The 17,066-nt window shown below is 33.2% G+C and overlaps 1 protein-coding gene across 1 annotated transcript in view; it reads right to left on the minus strand.

Moving 5' to 3' along the window:
* Nucleotides 1–12,807: 12,807 nt before the first annotated feature.
* LOC113395246 (dynein axonemal heavy chain 7) overlaps nt 12,808–17,066 on the minus strand; it is a 34,436-nt gene continuing 30,177 nt past the window's right edge. Inside the window, 2 exon segments of the mRNA XM_064220712.1 lie at nt 12,808–13,155; nt 16,059–16,202. Coding sequence (XP_064076782.1) covers nt 12,949–13,155; nt 16,059–16,202 — 351 coding nt within the window. The 3' untranslated portion in view covers nt 12,808–12,948.

Here is a 17,066-nt window from a genome sequence, read left to right on the forward strand (position 1 = left end):
GTACATGTCTATAACTTTTTACCCAGAATGAATAAAAAAGAAATAAAATTGATGTCTACCACAATTTAAATGCATTGAATTTAGCTTTTCACGTCAACATACATCCATATTGGTATGACACAGAGAAGCTTTCCACAAACCTGCATAAGGAATTTCCGCTCACTACACAAGACGCGGTGAATCGTAAAGTCATTCGAATTGAATTTGCACATTGCAAACACGGAGTGGTGCAGGAAACTAGCAGTAAACGAAATGGCAAAAACGGGCTAAAATTCCATACCAGCAGGTTGGAACAATCTCTAAGGTGACTGCTTCGCTTCCGATGCAGTTACTTTACAGTCGGCTGCAGCCGGGTTTAACGAGCATATCCAGCACCGATGCCCGGGCCACGGTTAGAGCTCGATACCGTTGCCGGATGAAACCTAGCGTTCATTATAAATATAACCTTTACGATAGGTAATAGGGTTCGATGTTACGCGTTGTGTTTGTATGCAGGAGGTTGAGTTGTAAGTGCATAATGGCGTGTAATGTGTGTGTGTAGGTGGCTAGCGAGCGGCGGCGGGCGGCCCGGGCGACCCGGGCGGCGCGGGCGGCGCGGGCGGCGCGGGCGGCGCGGGCGGCGCGGGCGGCGCGGGCGGCGCGGGCGGCGCGGGCGGGCAGGTGCGCGTTGCCTGTGTGCGTGGAAGACAGGTGAATTAGTGACGCGTGCTAGCTCCCGGTACGGCGCAAGCCCGGGCAAGCTCGTCGCTATAGCGACACTCAGAATTTAATATAGAATTGTAGCAAATGAAGGCAAAAAATATATGATACACTGATCAAGGGAAACTGAATACAAAGAAGAAAAATACCTAATAAATTGTCAAATTGCAAATCGAGTAGTATTTATGAATGTATTTTAATTGCTACACGGTAGTTTTTCTCTCTGTAAATTTATCGAATTAAATTTATAAATAATATTTTTACAAACGGTATGTAATCTTAATCAAACCCGTATTATCTGTCCTTATATAATCCTAACACTTGCACTTTATTAATTTATTTAAAGAAAAAAACTTGCAATTTCTCGCGTTAGTTCCGCGGCTTAAGTCCACATTGAAATTTATTAAATACTTAAGGCTGTATTAAAACTAAGTACAGAAATAGAGTTAAAATAAAAATACAAGCTTTTAAAGCCGCACAAAAATGATAAGTATTAATCAGTTCTTAAAGATGTATGATGTGTCAGTTCTTAGAGAGCACATTTAATTGATAATATATATCTAATATTTAGATATTCAATGTATTATGTATTTACAATTGCACACATGTAGGTGTCGCCTGCACCGGCCATGCTCAGCTTATATAACATACACCATGCAATATTGCACATAACGTTATCCAATCTAAAACAAAATTAAATGGACTTGTCTGTCTCGAATTTTTGTATAAATGCTTTCAAAGAGGGGGATATAAGCCGATTATTAACAGACGACGGCTTTGTCTTACTGAAGAGATGAGATTTTATAAATGAGGAGCACTGGGATGTTTTCAATGGAAAGATTTTAATTTCATTTATATTTTCATCTCATGTTGACTTTTAAATAGAGTGAATGCGCCTGTAATTTATTTAAAATTAAAAAATATATATTATAGATTTAACTTTCGTACATATTAATTGCAGTCATCTATTGTCAATTTATTACTGTAAATAAAAACTATTCCCCTTTCTTATAATGTCATTAAAACTAAAGATATTTATTATATATTAGAGTAGAATTAGTGCATGACCTATTAAACTTAATACAAATTTCAAAACAGTTATTATGTTCGATATAATTAATTTTCTTTAATTCTTTTATCCCAAATATTCTAAGAGATAAGACATCAAATCTTTTTATTATTACGATAAAGATAAGAATAGATTACCTTGTTCTTTTTCTTACGTTGAATGGACATAAAATCTTGAATAAAAGCGGGATATATATGTATATCGGAAAATAAAAAAAAAAACTTTGGTTTCACCACCTACTGAGTTCAACTATAGCTAGAGACTAACAAGGTGACCCCAAAAGTACATATTTGGTCTTAATCAGAATTGTATATGTAGATTAGAATTATTTAATATCCGTTATTTGGCTCCATAGCGAAAAACCAGATGCACAGACTAGTGCAGAAGAAAAAATAAAACCGATCGATAAATTAGAAATTATTCAAGCAATTAAGAGTTTAAAATCAGATGAAAGCCCAGGTCTAGACAAAGGTACAAACGAGGCTATTAGGTATGGTGGAATTCTGCTAGTCACGATATTGGTACACCTTTTTAATCTCATCTATCTATCTATCTATCTATCTTGGTAAACAAATAAGCTGCACAAAAGATGGTAATGAAATGAAAATAGAGCGTAGAGTCAAAAACGCTTGGAATAAATACTGGAGTTTAAAAGATGTATTCAAAAGTAATATGTCTATTAAACTTAAAAAGATGATCTCAGACTCATGCATCCTACCTTCTTTAACATTATGGCTGTCAGACGTGGAAATTCACGAAAAAAATGAAAAATAAATTTAGTTCATGCCAGAAGGGTATGGAAAGAAGCATGCTAAATATAAAAAAGATACACAAAATTCGACACACAAAGATAAGACAACACACAAAAGCGATAAATGCGCTGCCGTATGCCCAAACACAAAAACTGAGATGGACTGGCCATGTAGTCCGTTATGTTGACGAGAGATGGATAATAAATGTCACTACGTGGACGGGCCCAACAGGCAAACGGAGAGTGTGGAGACTTTACACGAGATGGAAGGACGACATAAAAAAGATCGCAGGAACAAACTGGCTAATAACAGCAAAGAACAGAGACAAATGGAAAGCTTTGGAGGAGGCCTTCACCTGAGAGGGGTCCATGCAAACACAAAATTTCCAAGAAGAAATTTTCAAGAAATTTCCAATTAGGTAAGGTGTTTTACCTTACCTATGAAATAAAATGTATTTTTTATATATTTAAACATTTTAATTTTTTTTTTTACATAAATATTTAAAAATGTATATTTATATAACTTTAAAAAAAAAGAAAACACTTTATAACTGTAGATTTATGCATGGAATAAATAGGCTTTTTTATTTTATTATTATTTGGCTCAGATTTTATTTTAATTAATCTTATTATAACTATGTATAATATTCAAATAGACATAAATTCAAATTCGTCGAAAATGTTTTGATAGGTATTATACCTACGTTGTTTGTAACTAATGAAGAGGTATCGAATTCAAAGTTTGATCTGAAGTGCGTTTAATTTATTACCCTCGTAACAGTGAAGTTGGTACAAATATTGGCAGGACCGCAGGAGTAGCATAATTATGCCTAAATATGAGAGCTGCGTCGCCTGAGATTCCGAGCCTAGTGGCTGAACAGTAGTTGTCTCTTTGTTCGGCACATCTTTGCGTATTCATGAGCTTTTATTTCAAAAAATTGCATAAATTTAACTTTGTAAATAGAATGCTAAATGTCTGTTCGTCTTTTAGGTTTTTGAAATTACTATACTATATGGTATATACCATTCTTTTTATATTATTAGAGGTATTACTTAAGATACAATTGGAAACAAATAATTCTAATTATAAATAAATGAGATTCTTGTATTTTTTTTTTCATTTGGCACGTTCAGACCGCTTTTTACATGTATTGAGAATATGTGTATTAACTAATTAATAAGAGTATAAATTGGCCGATCGATTGTTTATTGTAACTATTCGGCTTCTTATGGTCATAGCGTGATGTTATATAATCTATTAACTTCCTTAATAAACGGACTATCTAACGCAAATAGATAATATAATATTAGTATAGGCAGTTTATGCTCCAGGTTTATACTTATAATGTAAAATATCATTTTGTAGTTGGCACTGGATTTGTTTTGAAAATACAACATTCTTATAACAAATAGTATGCAGTCCTACGAGCAAGTTTAGACAGCGTCACTAGAGATCGTTAGTTGCGCTAGAGAGTTCCATAGAAGACTGGGTGTCAGGTGGCACGTAACGGGAAGCTAATACAAAACGTGCCGAGTCGCCTCGGGCCGTAACTCTAAACTCCACTAGTTAAACCATCGCGAGGGAGAACTTTTGAGACAACTCTTCCAAATCCATGAACATAGGGGCGCTGAAACTCGTTAATCATGATGCGTTGCGCAAGTCCTCGGTTTTGTTTACAACTTTGGTGAGCCGCATATAAATAATGATATTGCGCCCACACTTATGACAAAACATTTTTAGAACCTATGTTTTAGCGTATAATATTTAAAGTTAAAAATTTACTATTTTGAAAATTATTATGAAAAAGCAGATATTCGATATATTATTTGTCTATGTGCGTGGGTGTATGGGACGTTATATGGGTGATATCAAACAGCCGGCGGCGAGCGGCGGCCGCATACAAAAGTTAACGGACGTCCGGATTGATTGAGTGGATCCCTCCCGATACAGCCTCTAATGACACGGAGTGGGGGAGGGTGACATCATTGAAGTTTTGCGAAGGCTCTTGCTGGGGCTCGTCCATAAACAGCGCCCGGGGATTACCAGAGCGAAGCGTTATCGGTTACTGTAAATATAAATTATTTATGCTACCGATTATACATCTGCTTGGAGAAAAAATAAATAGATTCTAATATCGTGGTATCAATAAAAAAAATACAATTAATGTTAAATTTAAATCATAATTTTAAAATTCAATCAAAGACTAAATTTCTTAATTATACAAGACATATTATGTATTTTACAATGAGCGCGTTTAAAGCTAAAGGCCAGTGAAGAGAAGAAAAATAAATGATATTGTAGAAAACCAGTATATAATATTAGATATACTTGTATATAATATTAGATATACTTGTATATAATATTAGTAATATTGACCATTTCTTACATAGCCAATACGCCACCGACCTTGGGAACTAAGATGTTATATCCCTTGTACCTGTCCTGGCTCACTCACCTTTCAAACCGGAACACAGCAATACTGAGTACTGTTGTATGGGGGTAGAAAATCTAAAAAATGGGTGGTACCTACCTAGATGGCTTTGAACAAAGCCCTACCACCAACTATAGTATATATATTATGTATAACAAAACAACTCTATGATTTGAGATTATTAATTTGATGACAGATGTATCATAAATATGGCCATATAATATAAAATGTTCATATCGAGAGTGAGTCGCAATCGCATGATATATGAGGGACGCGATCCGAGTGAAGCTGACGGCGGTCACCGGTCGCCGCGTTTTAGCTCAAAGGAAATCTCATTTTGCGGCCACCCTCGCCACCCTACGTCCGCCCGAGCGCGCCTTTCCAGTGAGGACTTCTATTAAAATTATTTGAGAAAACTCGACACTTTGCCAGACTCGACTCCGACGTCCATCACCCCCTGTTTACGACATTTTTTATTTTCAAGTCCTTTGTTGGATGTGAACGTTAATTAGATATCGCGTTTGAATAACATTATTTTATAAAGTAGGTACCTACTTATTAAAAATCAGACAGGAGGTATTTGAATTTTATGTCACAAATACTTTAAACATTTATGTACGTTGATCGTTTCGTTCGCTTCAATTTTTAATTAAAAAAAGATGACTTTCAATGTTTCTTCATTTTAATGTGAGATTTCGGAATATTAATTATAAAATTGTAGAAACCATACCCAGCTCTTACAATAAGACGTTTACAACTAAATAACAATTATATCATTTTTATAATTATTGTAATATTCGAATTATTTTGATATTTATTTGAACAAGGTAATAAATGTAGTAATAATGATACAATAATAGTTAACAGATTATTCCGTTGTAAAATAATTTAGTAATAAATATTTATATGGTTAGATATTTTAAGAAATCTGGCCTTTAGTCGTCAAAATGATGTTTCGACCAATAAAATATTTCTTAAAATCACACTCGAGAGTTAGAAAGTGTTTGTTTTAGTAGCCATATTTTTGTCTTTTTATCTTGCCTGACATTTATTAAATTTGAGATGCCTATGGTCCTACGCAAATTTAACAGTAACACAATTATCAACTGATTGAAGAGATATAATAATAATGTTAAATTATTATTATTTTAAACGTAACAATCTAGGAAGTCGATTATAACTTACTTCACATTCGTTTGAAACTTTTTCATTAATGAATTTCAGATGACAATATAACAATGGAAATCTTCACGTATAAATACATCTAAGCTTCAGCTTATTTAGTTTATTTTGATGAGTCCTATACATAGCAACCGACTATAATCCAAATATTATTGTTTGTAACAAATAAATGTTTTAAAATGACTTAATATTATAGGTAATTTTCTGCTTTTAACAGACTCAGGAATTCCGCTGAGCTGAAAGCGGACAATAGCTCGATAGGTATCAACGACAGAAATCGTAAGGGGTACCTAAAAATTCCATATTCCCCAAGTTAGTCAGGGGCCTGGGTAACTTTTTGAAGATTTTGAATTTAAGATTTTAAAAATATTTAAAATATCACAATTCTATTGTGTAAAATAGTTATGTATTAAGTACTTAAAATCTTTGTCATATTTTTTTCCTCGCAACATCAACAACTGCAAGACTTATAAAAAGCTACTTTATGTGTTACATTTTTGTTTTTCTCTCTCTGCATTAAAATAGGAACTGAAAACTTACTTTAACGTGTTTTTATATCGTTTATAGCTTAAATTGTTGTTTCTATATAACCATTGAGAAATAATATTTCTATTAATAATACATATATATAGGGCTTGTAATATAAGATACTTCTTGCTCAATATCTTTCAAAAGCATCAATATCATTATAATAAAATAAATTGGTACTTTTACGCGAAAAAAAATTTGTGCAAAGAATATCCATGTCATATGCAATGCAATGCTATGCTTTGCTTTAACGTTTAGGAGTGGATAAAGATAGATTTAAAATTTGAATTTTGCAATTTAGTACTCCACGATAGGATTTTGATAAATTTTGATTGTAAGTAACCGGTACACCCTTCATCATTAACTAAATTTTATCGTTAAGTTATTAGTACTTATTATTAGTGGTATTATTCAAGTCGTTTAAGGTATTATTCAGTTATGATATCAATTCTTATATTTTTTTTCTGTCAGTAGACAAAGCCGTGAAGGATAGTGTCCGTGAAGTGTAGTAGCTGTCAATCAATTTCATATATCTCAAAGAAAAAATCAGTGAAAGTATTAATTGTTTGTAAAAAAGGTTTCTCGTGTTTAATCTCACGGTATAAAAATGAAATAACTCAGGGTAATAAAAGCTTTTATGATTTATTTATAAAATCTCTAAGTATATTTTGATAAACTTTAGCATGTTGATGAATTTTAATTGTTACGTAAGAGCTGATTAAATATTTATTTTTAATATTTTTATGCTATGTTTATTTCTGAATAATATTAAAATAGTAAATGTGCATGTTTCTTTAAAATCTTCACAATAGTAACAGTTTAAGACAAGTGAAACATGTAAAATATTGTATTCCGCGCCTGGCAGATTTCAAATTACGAGGCGTGTTGGGGTGTATTACGTCTTACGCTTCGGGGCATCTTGATAAAGGAGCGTCGAGAGCCGAAATATTTGCATGGCATGCTACTTGCTTCAGACATTCCATACCTATATTCTACACATGCTCATGACTGTGTTAGCCTTAAGTAAAGTCCGCCTGTTCCTTAAATTAAATCTTAGAAACAAGTATGCTACTGATATATTCCGAAGTAATGTATTTAAGAAAAAAACAATTTGATTGTTGAAGTTTAATAACAAATTTAAATACTTATACAAATAAGATTATTCCGCTCATTATAATGTTTGCAACGTTTTGTCAACTTTGTTTAGGTAAGTTGTTGTTTCAGTAAAGGTCGCTGGGAGCTTTCGTTACAGATATGAGGTCGATTCATCATATTCTCATTATTTGACAGGCTCATTATTCGAAGACTGTAAAACAAATGATTACAAATGAATCGGGTGGTGCGAGCGGGGAGTGTGTTTCCATGGCGACGCGAGACGATCGATCCGCCCCGCCCGCGCACTCTGTGCGCCTCCAATTAAATAATGATTCACACGTTAGCAATGATGAATACGAGTTATATCAAAACCGCTTTGGGTTATGAATACATTTCTATCTACTACATATTTTGTAAAAGGAGATTACGGGAGAGAATCCATATTGGTTTAACCTAGGTTCTCAGACTCGTATGGTAAATGCCTTTAGAAAAATCTAATTGCTACAATAAGTTTTGTATTAAGCTGGTTTCATTCAAATATACAATTATGATGAACATTTGAAATTAACCTTTCATTATTAAGAAGTACTAATATAATAACCGAAAGAAAGAAATCACCGCTGTAAAAATATTTAAAAAAGCTATTAAATTAATATTATTTAAATTCATCTGCAATTGACAGAATAAAATCAATTAACAAAATATTATTGTTAGAAATTTATAAAATTATCTATATTCATATTTATATTACAGGAAAGAAAATTATTTTAGTTTATTTTAATAATATTAGGCCTGAGTAAGCATTAAACTTAAGATTGTGCTTCAGGGTCCAAACTGTTTATTTCAAACAAGGCTACTTAAAACGAAATATGCTTTTATATTTATTGCTTAACATTAAGTTTTCCGTATATTATGTAATCAAAATAATTGTGATTTTCAATTAGCACTCAGTGATACTACAGCCATATTTTAAAACGATTTCCAGGTTGAGCGCTTTTTAATTATAATTTTATTGCCACAACGTTATTATGTCGGTTAAGAGTTTAAATATTTGTTTGAAAATAGTTTTTATAATTGAACGGATTGCCTGGGTTATTAAATTTCTGTTCTGTCACATAAAATAAAAAAAATCGACGGCAGCTTGCGGTCGCTTTTCAAAAGACTTTACTTCGAATGCCAATAAGCGATTTGCTCGAAGTTGGCGTATCTACGACAGGTTTATAGGAATAACACCTAAAATAGTAAGTTTAAATGCGGCGCACAGGAGTGGGCCCGATGTAAGCTTTTATCGGATCAGACGGGCTAAACTCTTACCGACCTCCCCTAGTAAAGGGGTTATCACTATTAAAATTTGCGCTCATAAATGCTCGTCAAATAGAGATTTATTTCAGAAACATAACAATCTCAGGTGCATATGTATTATATTCAATGGTGTAATTACTTATAATTTATTAAATATGAATTTGAATAGATAGTATAAAATGTATTTAAAAATTGTGTAACAAGTTATAATTTTATATTTAAATATTATTAGTCGTTATTTGGTAAATTTAAATAGTAGTTTGTTTGCAGGAATAATAGCCTGGGTGACACGGATGGGACCCGATTGAACAGAAAGTTAACAACTAATAAAATAAGAAATGTTAATTTTACTTTCCTCAATCACCTCAACGCACCTTTTTCCACTTCACAGATATATAAAATTCACTGAAGTTTAAATTGATTGCAGCCATCCAATGAATATCATCAAAGGTATAATTATTATGAATGTCCATTACGGTTGGATGACTAAGTATTAACATGTATTCTATTAGAAAGTCTAACGAATTTCTTGTACTTTGTATCAGTGCGTTAGGAGCGAATGGGCAGACGTAAGAGCTGCATTTTAATTAAAATCTCGTAGCGAGAGATAGCGCAAGTTGTTGACTTTATTTTTCGCTTTTTCCAGTGGTTTGCTAGCAGTCTGAAAAATTGAAGGAGGTTTAACTCGGCGCTCGCAGCTAAAACCTGCGATAACGATAATACCGTGCCCGCATTTAAATAGGAGATTCTTGATGTGCATCTCCCAAGTGTTAATTCGAAATTTTCATTTGCGGTAAAATTTAAATATTTAAAACTACCTCTGGCAAATACAAAATGTTATCGATCAAAAGTTTTACTTCAAACATTAATTGATCTACACTGCGATGTTATTTTTACCAAACAAATATTTTAAAGATGTTATTTTAGCAAAGAGTGTCCCAAAGCTTTGTTTTGACGAGGACACAACAAAGATAAAAAAATTGCCTTTAATATTTTCACATTTTGCCGCTTCCGCAATAAATCTCATTAAAGTTATGTTATCAACTAAAGCTATGGGTGTTCGTTAAGTGACAACCACAACTCTCATTAAGCGTTTTCGTAATAAATACACAGGCGTCGCAATTAATGCCCATCGAACTCACACGTGGATGGGTAGCCGGCTTAATTATTTCCCCTGTAGATTTGTTCAATGGAATATAATGGTCCTTGGGCGATAATAGCGTGTCGTGTCATGCCGATGTGAATATTAGACAGAGTGTGAACTGTAGGTACTCGTGAATAGATGGCAGGGAGCTTCAGTCGGATACATTCAATCAAGTTAATAACTTTTGATTTAGAACATTCATATTATTTTTAAAGATGCTTCGATTGCAGAAATTTATTTCCTTTCATTGGATACATTTGGTTTACACGCTTTTTTTTAATAAAAACTTAACAAATATTTTTCATAAAGACTTGACAATTATATTTCATAAAGATTTTACAATAATTTTATGTCGTGTGGAAATGACATATTATTTCTGCGTTATTCGTGTACTTTTTTAATAAAATCCGTGTTGCCAACAAACTAATTGGTTAGATGAAAAGGTGAAGTAGCTCTCGCAGAGCTGTATGTATGTTATAAGAGAAATTTCTTCATTGAATTACGTGTAGTATGCAGTGCAAAGTGTAATAAGTATTTGTATGGGGTGGTGCTGCGAGGGCGGCGATCGAGCAGATCAAGGGCGCGTCAGACGGTGGGGCGGCGAAGGGGGACGTGTGGGCCGGCGGGGCGAGAGGCGCGGGGCAAGGGGTTGGACGCGGGATGCTGCGCTGGAGAGCGCGCAGATCAATATCTCGCGTTACCGGGGTGACGCCGCGCCAGACCGAGTGCCTCCCGTACTATGCCTCCCTAGCCGCCCCCACATCAACCCACAACTCGCTTATTTAATACATGCCGTATCTGGGATGCGAGCTTTTTCATGTTAAATGACAGGGCAGCGTAATACGCTTTAATTCCGAGTCACCGCGCCCGTGATAGTCGCGCGCTTCTCTGGCTGAGGGTTCCGGCGTTACATCGCCGGCTCTTACGATGACATTGACCCCTATCCCAGGGTGCTCGCTGAGTCTTTCCTACCCATTACCCTACATAGCTCACCATGAATAATAAAAAATTATAAAACATAACAAATTTCTCCAACACAACGATTATTTTATCAATTATAATTGTTTTCGTATTATAAAAATGTTATACAATATATATTTGTATTAAACTCGTCAAATTTTTGTGCTATTTTATCTCAAATTATGTAAATTTTGTGAATAATAAAATAATTAATTCTCTACTTACAAAATGTTAAAATATTATACAAAACAGTTGGGAAAATAGGACAAAGGAAAAATGAAACAGCAGACTTTAATACTTTTATATATTTTACTTTATAGCAACCCAAATAAATTAAGTCAACGTGGTAATATAGTCCAACTTCATTAAAATATAATAAAAGTAACCACTGAGAACTTAATAGGAATATTGAATTTAAGTAAAACAGAATAATTTATATAAGTACCTACTTACAGACGTTTAACGAAGAATTGCGTTTGTGTTCTTTGTTTAGAAAGCTGTTCCAAACGAACCTGGCACGAAGTATATAGGTATATTCGGGGTTATATTATTTGCTAGTCTTAAAAATATTAACAATTTATTTTCTATCAAATGTTTCGATTGGGACTTCAAAGCGATTTTATTTTAATTTCCAAATATTATTATTTAATTTTTTGATTACTTTTCTGTTTAATAAATATTACAAGTTACATTTATGTCGCGTTCGCGTCATTGATTTTCCAATTTTATTTTTATCCATATTCTATTCATTGGTACGGGCTCGTGCTAAGTGCATCGCTCGGAACATTAATTGAATCAGACGTCGCTTTACATACATAAGCATTCTATTTCTATTATAGAATCTAGGACAGACAACTAAACAGATAAATTAGATTTCAAATAAAATGACAAAAATAAATAATAATCCCTCGAAATTAACTCGATTAATACCTAAAGAAAGAAAAATAAAAACTACAGGTATATAAATATAACCTCAACCATTACAACCTATAAACAAAACTAAAATCTAATAAATTACGAATCTTGTTATTAAAGTACTAACTAAGAATAATATAATGAAATTATATTATATGTCGTGGACAAAACCCTTGGGCAAGACTATATTTTTGAATTCGACTTAATACGCTGAATTCACTATGTAAGTATTCAAACGTGATAAGTACAGAAATTTCTCTTCTCCTTCTAAAACTTTCCATGAAATTATAATTCGTATAGCGGCCGGCATAAGGCGTGGGCAGAATATTTTTAGTATCTTCTCCCTTGGTTAATCTAGGTCACATATATTTGATTTGTCTTCTATACGACAAAGCATATATGTTTGTATATATTATGTTTGTTTTAGAGAAAGAATGACTAGATCCAATATTATTAAAAATTACTAACGTTATTTTAATATGTTAAATACGGTTTGCTATATAAAAGGATAAAAAAATACACTACCCCTATACTACGCTAGGCACGTCTTCTCGTAGTATATGTTATTAAAAAAAGGCAAGCTTTCTTTCATAGTCTAAAAAATAGTTCGTAAACGTTCTTAAACCTGACCTGTGATACACATGGTAAATGACAATTCAAATGTTAGAATATATCTTTGAGTGAACGTTTTGGCACATTATTTCTTTCTGCTAATATGAAATTCTTCAAATATTATCAGAGCCACTTTCATGATCATTCCCGTTGAAAGTTGTAATGTGTGTATCTTCAAAAGATGAAACATACGATACTGTGTCTTTGCAAAAAATTAAAGAGACTATACAGTTTTTAAGCTGTCTTGTGGTAATGAAACTTAGAATGGCAGCTGTGTGAGGAGTGCCACACCTCTCATGATCCAGTGGTCCGGCGGCTGCGCGGTAGGCAGCCTCATGAAGAGGATGTAGTTGGTGGAATGTCCTGTGGTCGAGAGCACACCCCGCCGGTCACCCGTCTTATACAGCGGACAGTTGTAGAACACATCCGTCGGTATATCCTCCCGCTTCAAGGGGATCAACCATACCTAAATATATTTTACACATAAATCAATCGATGCCTTTAAATCTTACCAACTATCTGGATAGTACTTATTGTATAGACTGCAACTAAGAATACGAACACAACACCTTATTTATATGTGATGAATCGAAAATCTTATATTTAATTTTATATATATTATTTAGACTATTCAAATAATATTATTTGATTAAGATATAACGCGGGTAATATAAGACGTCAATTAATCATCGTTTTTGAGAATCTACAGACCAATTAACTTGTTCGTATAAGCAACAGGTCACAGAAATAGCCATTCCGTGAAATGTATTGCCAAGTCATCTTCTTCAATTGTAATCTATCCGTCGGAGCGGCGGGCGGAGTTTTAATTTTATTTGGCCTATTTAGCTTAATCACTTTCTACTTCTATCACGCAAAGATGAATATTCAATAGAAAGAAATTTCTGTTACCCAAATTAACTAAGAAAACAATATACGTATATATAAGCGTTTTTACGTTCCATGCACAAACAGATATCTGATAGATAATTTTAAAACATCATCATTTTGTATATACAACATCAACATATGTGTGTACATACAAAACATATAATGGCCTTTCTAAATAAAATTGGCACCATTACTTGTTAAAAAGTTATTTAAGAAAATAATTGTTTATTGGAGTCGGAATGAGTAATATTTGTTAGCTATCTATTTGAAAAATGCATTTCACATTTAATTTGTAATGCAAATGGTTTCAAATAAATGCAAAATATACATTATGAGAAAATGAGAAAAAAGAGTTAAGAGTTAAATTTAGTTGATAGAAGATAACAGTTTAACCCGGAAAAGATGAAGATGATATGGGATGAAATGAAGCTTAAATAACGTTTGAATGTTAGAATCCGAGGTTGTATCGTATAGATATTTTATTTGTCAACCTGCAAATGTGTCTGATGGTAACTTGTCACAATTTGTCATTAGCCCTGTGAAAAATATTAACCATTCCTTACATTGCCCCGCCAACCTTGGGAATTAACACGATATGTCTTGTGTCTGTAGTAAAATTGGCTCACTCACCCATCAAATCGGAACATAGAACTACTAAGTATTGCCGTTTAATGGTAAATATGTGATTAGTGTTCCCTGTCGAGACGGGGTTGCACAAATCACTAGTGTATGTAAATTACATTTTGAATCTGTTTAATTTCTATAGTTTTTGGTGATTTTAATTCTTTTTTTTTTATCATAATTTCATCTTTATATTTACATTTACTGATTGAACTGAACACTTAGAATTCTAACAATATAGAAAAAATATTATAAAATACTGTGATACAAGGCTCAAAATTATTTTTGAAGCAGATATACATTTAAACAGTTCACTGTTTTAATCAATAAATACATACATGTATAAAATTTGGAAACTTAGAGCGAGACAGAATTTCTGATGGCCTTCGACAAATGTAATAAATCTTTCTCTGTGCAATATAAAGAGTCCCTAAAAGTGTCACAAACATTGTCACTGTACAGCACAATGTGTGCTTAGCATTAGCAACTGTATATATCATATTTAAGCAATATTTAATCACTGTTCAACGCTGCCATTCTCGTACAAACTTCGAATTAGACCAAGGTCCACAATGGCTGCAGGCATAGAACACTGAGACATATAAACTTTGAAAGAAAACTACTTTAAGAATACTCTATCTACTTTAAGAAGAACATAGTCGTTTAGGCTGTATTACGTAAAACTTAATCAAGCCTTTACGTCTCCTGTACTGAATCGAAACATGAGACGACCGACACATGGATCGATCTAAGCATTATGGTCACTATGAACACTGAGAAATTTAGTAAACCTTGGGAGAGGGTGACTTCAATAAAGTGAGTCGATGCATCGTCAATAATTATTAAGATTTCATATTGTTACAAATTTTATCGCAATTTGAAGGGCTTTCATTCAAAGACCTAAGTGGTACGGTTTACTTATGCGACTTAATTTATATAAAATTACTATCATATGTCTATGTCGTTAATAGCTCTTAATGATCTTTACAGTCAACTTAAAGTTAAATACAATCTTCTCTTTTTGTATTTTTGAACTATTTATAATTTCTGTAAAACTACAAACTGATATTGTAACTTACCATGATTTAACTCCTGCCGTCGACAAAAACAATATATTTAGGTATACGGATAACACTCATAATTTGAAGACGTGCAAGAAGATGATCGATTTGCTTTAAAAGTAGCAATGTAATAATATGTTACAGTGGGAGGTTACTCAGGACACGGTAGCGTACTCGAGAGAGAGAAGTGGTGGGTACGGTTGGATTTTAGTGGGCATTCCGGCGCCCTCAAAACCGGTGAGTTCGCCATCACTTCATTTTCATTTTATTTTTATTTTCAATAGGACAACCAACAAGATACAATAAATATAACATCAAAATAAAAAATACATTTCAAAATTATCTTGGCAATTGTTCTACTATATACAGGTAGTCTCACCGTGCACTATCACATTGCACAAAATGTATTAAAAATATAAATTAAACATAATCAATGTGAGAGTCCTAGCGTAATTACATCGCACAATCTTCCATCATGCAGCAATACATAGTACTATTTATGTTCCGGTGAGTGAGCCAATGTAATTCCAGGGACAAAGGACATAACATCTTATTTTCCAACTATAACTTCCGTACATCTCCAATGCGCTGCATATTCATGCGATTAATATTTTTTACGAGGCTAATATTTCAGTCTTCGGGCGGTGGTAATAACTTGCTACCAGATGGCGTGTGAGCCCACCCGCAAACCAATATAAAAAAATATAGGAATAAACTAGTAAATGATGTTGACTTACTTACCATTTACAACATTTTATAGCTGTCATAAAAGAAGGTGATTAATTTCTATAGAACTAACCGGCGGGAAATCGTCGTACAGAACTTTAGGGCAGGACTCGTCGATAATGTAGTCTTCCATGTTCCAGCGCGCACCCTCCATGAACAGTCCGCGGATGTATACACCTTCATCTGGAGGCGTCTCCAGGTTGAAGGTGCGCTGGACCTTTTAATGTAAGAACAGAAAATCAATATATAATATTTTTTCTTTGGTAACTGTGGATGAAGAAGAAACGAGAGTAGAAAAAATACAAACTCAAAACATGTACTCATATTCATTTTCCTTCAATTTCTATAATGATGGAGTTCGAATTTCAATCACTGGGCGAACACTAGTCTAATGAATACGGGCACGTCGCGTGACGTGTTTCTTAAATTTACGCCTAAGTAAATATTATTGATAATTGATTTTTTTTTTAAATACAACCCGGGATTTGAACACCTTCTGGAATCTGGAGCTTTATAAGTTATTTACTAACAAGGTTGCCATTGATATCTAATACAATACTGTTAGATAATGCTTTGAACATGGATTACCATGTAGTAGTAATAACTATTAACCATTTTATTGACCTCAACGGCGCCTCAAATGATCACTGAAAAGTGTTCGCCAGACGTCGGAATGTGTTATATAGTTTTATTAGATATTAGAAATGCCCGTTGTAAGTGAGTTCTGTAGATTCGCTAAATTCTTCTTAAGTACACTGGGTTTTTATATCATACAGTCATATTTATTTTAATAATTATTATTATCAATGATTTGTGATCGCGTCGTTAAAAGACTTTTAAAGGGAAGAGTTTATCTTTTGTGAATTGAGGAAAGAATTGATGAATAAAGTTAATTTAATAAAAATGAAACTTTGTTTCTAGTTATTCTTCACACATTATCATATTCTATAGAAAAAGACTACAGTTACTTAGAAACAACATAAATATAATTATGAGACGTTTTCTGTAAAGAAATAAATTGGCTTCTAAAATTTTGCAATTTGGACTATAGTTTAGGATATATTTACAAGATATTTAACGG

Source organism: Vanessa tameamea, chromosome 4 (genome assembly GCF_037043105.1).
Source record: "Vanessa tameamea isolate UH-Manoa-2023 chromosome 4, ilVanTame1 primary haplotype, whole genome shotgun sequence".
Lineage (NCBI taxonomy): Eukaryota > Metazoa > Arthropoda > Insecta > Lepidoptera > Nymphalidae > Vanessa > Vanessa tameamea.